Raw genomic sequence first — 8,811 nt, 5'->3', positions numbered from 1 at the left:
GAGGGCCCAGGTCAGGGGACTCAGATATACTCTACCGACACTCGCAGCAGTGACCCCCGAGTAGCCTCATCAGTACTGAGCCCATGTCCTGGTATTTCCAAGGAAGATGTGACCAATAGCAGGGGAAGTATGCTTTTCACCAGGACAGGAGGGCCTTGTATGGCTGGAGAGGCTGCACAGAGCAGGCAGGATTCCAGCTAAGTCCTGTTCTGGGAGCAGGATTCAGGAGGTAGGGAAGGCTGAGTTAAGAGGCTGGTGGGAATTCAAAGGTGCTCAGTGACTAGGTACCTCCTGATTTCACTCCTCTGGGCCGTCTTGTGTTTCTCCGCGTCGGAAATAAAGCAACTATTCATACTCTAGCCAGCTGTGTACTCTGCCAAATCACTTGTGTTCCCAAGTTGTGTGTGTTTTCGATCTGTTCAACAGACTAGATAGGGAGTTCACATGGGGGCCACAGAGGGGAGCTGTTTAGAACACAAACACTGGAACCAGACTGCGTGACTTAATCTCTCTGAGCCTTAGTTTCCCTGCCTGCAAAATGAGGATAATGGCGTCTGCCTAATTGAGCTTTTATGAGAATTAAATGAGTTAACACATGTAAGTGCTTTGAACAGTTCACAGTGCATAGTAAGAGGCCAACAAACCTTGGCTTCCCTCCTTGGTGCTGCCGGGTTGGGGTGGAGGTAAGAGTGCCAGAAAAAGAAAAAACAGAAAGCCTGACCAAGAGGGAAGGAAGTGAGCAGGTAGCAAAGGAGAAGGGCAGCTGCTGGGGGACATGGGGGGGCTCCTCCCAGCTGACGCAGCCTCCTTAACCCTGCAATGTTGCTTAAGCAGATTTGCAGTGGGATTGGAAGAGCCATTAACCTTTAACCAAACCCCAGACTGACCTAAAGGGCAAAAGGAACATGTCTTGTCCTCTTTGGCCACCAGGTGGCAACAGCACATGGGTCTGCTGCTTATTTTACCTCTGAGGATCCACAGGACCTGGCCCACACCCAGGCCATACAAACAGGCCATCTGCTGGCCACACCTAGGTGCGTGCCTGGACTTGCTTCTGTCAGACACCAGTGCAGGACGCAGTTGGGATGCACACCTGATGTTTTCTTGCCTCTGTCAAATTTCTCCAGAGCTGAATACTCAGTGTCTGTCTCCACACCCCCTCCCTGAACTCAACGCTCAGAAGCCCAGAGGCTGCAGGAGTTGCTGCAAGAGGCTCAGGAAAGATGACGTGTGCTGGTGACACATGGTGAATGAACCTGACGATCAGCCATAAGAAGGAAGAAGCCATGGTGGGGGTGGTGGCTGGCCCTGGGAACAAGGGGAAGGGCCTGTTAGTGCCTCAGAAGGAGGCCTATGGATGTGTAAACCTGGGGGGCAGGGCACCAGCTGGAACTCACTCCCTTTATCCAGCTGCCTGCAGGCTTCCTTAAGTCAGGGCCTGGCCTCCAAGGAGGAAAGTCCTCTCAAAACTCACAAGGAATTGAGCTGGTTCCGGTTGCAAGTCAACGGCTGTGAGAAAAGGGAGACCCGTAGTTAAATCTGTTAAACCTTCTGTCATTCATTTTCAATAAACGAATGAAATCCTCCACCATGTACAACTCACAACACGAGGCACAGCACAAGTTTATAAACCCTGGTGCCAGCCCTCTAGTAGGGGAAAGAAAAGAACACCAACAATTCTAAAGATGTGAGGCACAGCATGATGAGGTGATCAGGTATCTTCTAACTGAGACAGCCAGCAAACCTGAACACCAGAGTACCCACCCAAGGGCTCCCTCATCCTTGAAGTACAGCAGACAAGATGCTCAACTCCCAGGCAGCTCTCTTCTCTTACCAGGAAAAGACACCCACATTTAGGATACAAATAATTTACCAAGACCCTGGTTTGATAGCCTCACATACTGTGAATTAAACTATACTTAAGTTGATCTGGACCCACTAATAACATAAGAAGCCTGGAAATGCCTGGGAAGAGGCAGCCTATTCCCACTGAATGCCAGCAAGGGGGCTACTCATTGCCTGATGAGGTGGAATCTCAAGGCCCTCGGGCCTATTCAGACCCCTGCCTGGGAAACCCATCCCGGCTCCCTCATTGAAATTACATAGGAGTTTACTCCAAATCTGTTAGAAACTGGAGGAGTATTTACTTCCACATGTACACAGAATATAAAAATATATGCATTTTATTTTAGAAAAAAATGCAGACCAACGGAGTAAGCTTATTATAAACTGGCCCATTAGGAGTCACAGAATCCACAGGAAACAAGTTCTGGAGACCAGATGCCTGCCTCTGCCTCTCCAAACAGGCCTGAGTCCAGGAGAGGATGTGATTCTGGAGGACTGCTCCTTGGAGAGCAGGGAGGTTTGCCACAGAGGCCATTCACATGTAAATGTCCAGTGAACCGAAGCCCGGGGAGAAAATCAGACTTTGGACCAGGATACAAGAGTGGGGTGAATAAGGACAAACACTCTCCAGCATTTCTGATTTTCTCTGTGTGAACTTCACCACTGCGAGGCAACCTCTTTTCCCTAACTAGTGTCAACTCAGAGAGTTTGATTCCCCTCCAGCTCAACCCTAATCCACCGCATCTCCCACAGTCTCTAGTCCTGAAGCACCAGTTGGGGTGGCAGCTCTTTCTTCTATCCCTGGGCCAGATCTGCTATCAGGCCTGCCTCCAAAGAGAAGGCTTGGGAAACCAAACAGAGGTGAGTCCAGGCAGTGGCTATAGTGGTTTGCTACTGAATTCTTGCTTGCTGTCCTGATCTCTTTACCTAAGGAGACAGAAGGAGGAACTGCTTTAAACTGCCTTTCTTTCACAAGCCCATCTGTCATGAGCTGAATTCAAGTTCCTCACTGTTGGAAGCAATGGGACTCCGTGCCCCTCGAGGCTCCCCTCCTCATGCCCATCTTGCCTCATGGGATTTGGGGCTGAAGGGCAAAACAGCCTGGAAGCCCAGATGATAAGGAAGAAAGAGACAGCATCTCACTGTCTTACCTGGTAGGTCCTGGGATAGCAACTTTCCTGGGAGGCTGCAGATTGCTGCGACCAGCACCAGAGATGGGAAGATTTGGTCGTTGAGAAACAGGAACTTGATGGGAGTCAACAAAAGACATGAGTTAGCAGAGAGTTCAAGTGACCTTCTCAAAAAGAAATAGTGTTGTCAAGGCAGAGTGAGTCTGGGATAGTGCCTTTCTTCCTCAAGGTAAAAAACACAAGGTATTCGAAAACCAAGGCTTGAACGCTTTGCTCAGGCCCACATCCTCTCCTTAACGCTGTCTCCCATCTCCAGACAGAGCTGTAATGAGGGTGGGAGAGTCACTGTGACCAACTGGGAGAGTGCATGCATGATGGGCAAGGGTAAATATCATTCCTCCTGATTTCTTATTCTTTTTTTGAAGATTTCTCATTCTGTGTCTGTTCTTCCTCACCTCTGTGCCCTGCCGCACTTGGTCTTGGAAGTCCTTTCTGAGCTGACAGGGAATCTGAAGGAGGGGCACCTTTGCTGGCTGGGACACTCCGGCTGGTGAGTGGCATCCTGCTGCCAGGCCTGGGAACGGCCGAGGGAACAGGCAGTCGACTGGAAGGTTTAGCAGCTGCTCCCTGGGGCCGAGACAGGTGCTGAGAGTTGCCGGTAGAAGGCTGTGGGGCCAAGACTGGTCTGACAGGGGTAGGTGGACCTGGTGAGAGGAGTGGAGGAATTTCAGGGTTCACACCACATCCTCCCCACTCCCTACACCCCACCCACCCACAGCTTCCCTGCCCAGGTCTTCTCACTTGCTGTCGCTCTCCCACTGGGCCCGGCTTTTCCCCGGACCGGAGGAGTTGATCGGGCAAGAGGAGAAGACGCTGGGCTTTTGGAGGCAGGGAACAGATTGCATGTGGGCGACTCCTGAAACACACAGAGGGAGAAAAAGGACTAGAGTGGAAAAAGAATCTGTTCTGCTGGCTGACTCAGGGACAGAGGTGGAGAGTTTCCTAGATCCCAGGAAGAAGAGAAGTTAGCTGCCAACAACAGCAGCGTCACCACCACCGCCATTTATTGAGAGCTTATTACAGACATTACAGAGCTTATACACAGATGCTGTGGTACGTGCCTTGCTTCTGGCACCTCGTTTAATTCCAACAATTCTACAAGGTAGAATTTAACTATCTCCATCTTACCAACAAGGAAAATGCCTGTAGTGGGTCATGCACAGTGTTGGAGGCACACATCTAAGCCAAGCCCTCTCAACTCACCCTCTTCACGCTGGAAGGCTTCTTTCCAGACGTTGCTCGAAGAGCCCTGACGGACCCCTTCCTATCACTGCTCCGGAGTCGGGGTGTCAGGCTGCTTGGAGAGGGGGTGCTCCGAGCCAAAGAGCTCACGGTCGGCAGCAGGTCTCGGACAGGACTGTCCTTGAGCACAAAGGTCTCCCGCCGAGGGCTGGGCTTCACCCTTCGAGGCCCTGAGCCCTCGCCTGTGTTCTCCCGCTCCTGCAGGGCACACTGCTCCAGCTGAGCGGCCAGCCGGTTGGCTTCATGGAGGATTTCTTCCAGCTTCTCTGGACTGAGGGGGCCTAAGCTGAGCCTCAGACCCTGGGGGGTGGGGGCCACTGCATTTGGGTCACTTCGATGGGAGAGGCCTCGTCGGACGGGTTTCTCCGGAGTCACCAACACTGCTACATCTTCTTCCTCTCGACTGAGACAGAAAACAAACCAGGCATCATGCCCACAGGAGAAAACTGCAAGGGGGACTGGGCAAAACCCCCACAGCAGAGTCAAGAACACAACTGCAAACCCTGAAGCCCATACTGGCCGTGAGATCTAAGTGATGAAACACCTGGTTCTACAAGGCCTTCTGCGCTTACTGACATTGGAAATTATGCCGGGGTGAAGATGCCACAAATCCACTTACCCTTCTTCTTAACACCCTGAAATCTCATTCCAGCTTATCACTCCCCACATCCCCAGCAGTGTCGCAGGGCCCTAGTCACCCAGCCACCCAGAAGACCCAGTGCACCCAACCTTGCTAAATTACCAATCCAGACCCGAGGCCAATAATTCAGCAGTAAGGGGTTAGAAACAACCATTGTGAGAAAAAATTAAACAGGATAAAGAGTCTACTACCTGTCTGATGGTGACAGCCCCCCAAAGTCCAAGGTCTCATCCGCTATAAACTTTACGTCTGTAGGGGAGGAAAGAAGGAATGTCAGCTTTGGGTCCCCAACATGGCTCTCAATCACAGGGTCCCATTCTTCCCTCCAGTGTTTCCTTACCTTCTAAATCTTCCATGTTCCAGACAGCAGGAAAGAGTCAGCTTAGACACCCGAGCTGGAGAGAAAACACCTTTCCTCACGTCTCCATCCTGCCCAAGGCCTCCCAGCTAGACTCCGGGTGCAAGCCAAGGGTTGGGAATAATCGTGAAGGTAAAGCAAGCGTTCCCGCAGTAGGACTTGCCCCTGTAAACTACCTTTGCCACCACCGGGGCATGTACGGGCAGAAGGTCCCGCACTCCATCTCCCTCCACACACCGGCCCCCTGCCCACTGCGACCCAACCTCCTCTCGCTGGAGCGGTCTATGCGCCCCATCTTCCTCCCCGCCACCATTCTCCGGGTTCTTCCTCTCCCCAAGGCACCTTTCTACTCCCCGCAGCACCGCATCCACACCACTTCTACAGGTGACGCTCCGTTTTCAGGTTCCGAGCCGCCTCACCTCCCGTGGAAGGTGCCTTCCTTCCACAATCTAGTCCCGGGAATCAGCTCCCAGGGGGCGGGGCTCCTTTCGAATCTCTCAGGTCCCACCCACTCCCCCCACACGCGCTCAATGATTGGTGGAGGCCGGCATCCCCACGCCCTTCTGAGGCGGGGCGGCGGAGGGGCTGTCGGCCGGAAGTCTGCAGGTGGGGCAGAGTGGAAAGCCGTTCTCTGAAAGACTCCATCCGGAGGGCCGAGGCGGGGAGCCCGCGAGCGCGCGCTCGTGCCCGGGAAATTTTGCTTGGATTCTCTCCAGCAGCCTGGACCTCGCGGCGGCGCGCGAGGGAACGGCCCAATGAGCGAGGGCTTCGCGCCCTGCCGCACTGTCATCTCCGCCCCCTCCTTCTCCATCGGCTCAGAGCTGAGCTTTAAAGCGGTGAAATTAATGCTCCGCTTGGGGAAATTCGTTTTCTTAGGCTCACTCCGTTCGGAAGCGCCGTGTGAGCCCGATCCCTCAGTTGTCATTTTTCCAAATTTACGGAAGCAACTAAACGCTTATATTTTAAGTATATTGAGGTTCTCTAAGAAGTGCATCTCCACGGGCTTTTTGGGCAAAAACATTCGGATCCTGAGCCATTCAAGGTGTGAAGAAAACAACGGGTTTTTCAGACAGGGAGATTTGGGTTCAGATTCAACCGTGGCTCCCCTGTTGACAAGAATATTGAGTACATTTGACCTCTCTGAGCTTATATTTGACCCCTCGCTTATCTAAGAGGATCGTGATCATCACAGTACATGGTTAGGAGAATAATTATGAATATCGAGTTTTATACCGTGTGTCTTAAGAGCTTTTGAGGGTAATATTTGTAACTGGCTTCCTCTAAATTAAAAGCTGTGTTGTGAAAAGTTTAAGCCTTCTTATTAGGGATTTTCTTTGTTGCTTCCAAGGGTTGCCTGTGAATAGACTGGGCCATCTGTTAATAGAGCTTCTCAGAAATATTATAAAATTTTGAAATTAAAAGTCCCCAAAAGATGGTTAAAGAGTTCTCCCATTAACAAAGAGCCTAAACATTCCGTCTCCAGAGTTTATGACCACTATTTTGGCTATTTATAGGCTTTTTATTTACTTCTCAGTTTTTAGCTGTAAATTTGAGGTGGTGAGGTTTGCAACAGTGAGATGTTATTGTAATAAATGCCACAGGAAGGAAGGAGCCTTGGAGTTTAGTAGTGTGATAAAGGGAGAGGATGGGGAGACCCAGAACTTGCAAGTTTATGTGAAGAAGAGCTGGGACAAGAGGATTGCCTCTTTTGCCGTGGGTTCCTGGTGAAGGTGGGATTTTAGTTGCTTGCAGGGTTCAGAGTCTTTGGAGGTAAGAAAACCAAAGCCAGTAGCTTCCTTCTTTCCAGGCAGGTAGTGGCAAAGTGGAGATCAGAGGGAAAGAAGCTGTTAATTGTCTTCCTTCTTCCCCTAGGAGCAGCCTGAGTAAGGAAATTCTTCACCCACCTTCAGGTGAGTGAAGGAGGCAGTTTTAGAAAGTTGGGAGTTAATTCCTTCTAAGGAAACCCATCTCCAATTTTCTATCACCAAATTATGATTTTGAAAGCTGTTGTAGAGAAATAAGCAATGGATCTACTTTCTTTTCCATCAGAATGACAATGAGGGCAGAAAATGTAGATCCAGGCACAAGAATTTTTCACTCAGCATAAAGGCCTCTAATCTGGGAAATATGTGACCCTCTCAGGTCAACCCCAAAATGATATGTGTGAATAGGTATTAAAGATTTTGGATAAATAATGAAGAGATAAATTAATGAAGAAATCATACTCCCTCCCAGGCACATAGTAAGCCTTAGTTCAGAAGGTACTTTGAGCATAGTGTTGAGTGCATAAATGAAAAATTTAGGATTCCAGTGCAGTTCTCCTTGGATGCAGGCAAGCGTCTTGGTCATTGTGTACATGACTGGCTGGCTTTGGACTCTGGCCCCTGCTCCTTAACAGTCCTCCCAACATGCTCATCAAGTGCATTAGACCCTACATATGATTAGTGTGACTGTTTTCTTAGTTGTCCCAAGGATGCTAGATAGCTAGTGACATTCTGGATGCATAGGAAGAAGTTAATTTATCACAGGTAAGGAATGCCTTGGGACATTGGAACTTAATTCTCATAGAACTCCAGTTGAGAAAGGCTGGAATAGATACTTGGTCTCAACTGAAAATAAGCGTTTTAGTCTGAACAGAACAGCTCTTCGTACTTAGCCGAAATAGATCCCTTCCTTTTTCAAAACTTTGCCTTATATTTACTGTCTTCTAGGAATATTTTCTTTCTTAAACCCATGATTCCAACCCAGACCCAAACAGTGGGGGTCCTTGGGTGAAAGACATGAGAAGAAATATGGAAAGCTTGAAGTCAAACAGACCTGGTTCAAATCCTAGAGCTTCTACTTTCCAGCTGCATAACTTAGAGCAATTTATAAGCTTCAACTCACTCATTTGTAAAATGAAGATTAAAAGAGATAAAGCCTTCAGAGCCTCATGCATAGAAGGCTGTTTCAATCATGTATTAATGTGTATATTTAGTGGTTTGAAACAACAGCAACTATTCATCTGCTTATGATTTTACAATTTTGCTGGACTATTCAAGGAGAGCCTGTCTTTACACAAGGAGTAGATTGGATTTGTCTAGAGCTGCAGGCTTAAAGGTGGCCCCACATGTCTAGGCCGCTGGTGCTGGCTATCAGCTGGAATTCTTGGTTGTCCTTCATGGGTCTCCCATAATTCAGCATCTATGATGAGATTCTTTAATTGGGAACATGACAATTCTTTAATTGTGCACATGACTGGCTGGGAAGCCAGTCAGTTATGTACACAATGACTTCCAAAAGCAAAAACAGAAACTAGTAGACCTCTCAACTGGCATAACATCACTTCCACTGTGTTCTTTTGATCAAAACAGGTCACCTGGTCAGCCAGATTCAAGGGGGGAAGAAACAGACTCCAATTCTGGATGGGAAGAGCATCATGCCCTTACCAGGATGGGAGGAATTATCGCTGTCTTCTGCAGACTCCATCACAGAATGCCTTCAGTATGTTATTTGTTATAGAAATGAAAACATGTAAGCAAGAGCACATCACCTTT

At 49.2% G+C, this 8,811-nt stretch overlaps 1 protein-coding gene across 6 annotated transcripts; it reads right to left on the bottom strand.

Moving 5' to 3' along the window:
* Positions 1 to 15: 15 nt before the first annotated feature.
* PSRC1 (proline and serine rich coiled-coil 1) lies at positions 16 to 5,758 on the bottom strand. Of its 6 annotated transcripts, XR_009689083.1 has the most exons (9): positions 5,618 to 5,758; positions 5,258 to 5,312; positions 5,109 to 5,166; positions 4,239 to 4,680; positions 3,777 to 3,891; positions 3,431 to 3,679; positions 2,997 to 3,090; positions 1,398 to 1,509; positions 16 to 1,308 (listed from the first exon to the last, which is right to left on the bottom strand). XR_009689083.1 is itself a non-coding variant. In XM_061121231.1 (8 exons), the coding sequence occupies exons 2-8, from the start codon at positions 5,271 to 5,273 to the stop codon at positions 1,503 to 1,505; spliced, it is 981 nt and encodes a 326-aa protein (XP_060977214.1). In that variant the 5' UTR covers positions 5,274 to 5,312; positions 5,618 to 5,758; the 3' UTR covers positions 16 to 1,502. The 6 variants fall into 6 exon arrangements, 5 of the variants coding, with proteins under 5 accessions (XP_060977214.1, XP_060977215.1, XP_060977218.1 ...); XM_061121231.1 differs by having other exon boundaries at positions 16 to 1,509; XM_061121232.1 differs by having other exon boundaries at positions 16 to 1,509; positions 5,258 to 5,364; positions 5,618 to 5,730.
* Between the last annotated feature and the right edge of the window lie 3,053 nt (positions 5,759 to 8,811).

This window comes from Dama dama, chromosome 20 (assembly GCF_033118175.1).
Source record: "Dama dama isolate Ldn47 chromosome 20, ASM3311817v1, whole genome shotgun sequence".
NCBI lineage: Eukaryota > Metazoa > Chordata > Mammalia > Artiodactyla > Cervidae > Dama > Dama dama.
The sequence above is the reverse complement of the archived record's forward strand: the minus strand, read 5'-3'. Positions and strand labels throughout refer to the sequence as shown.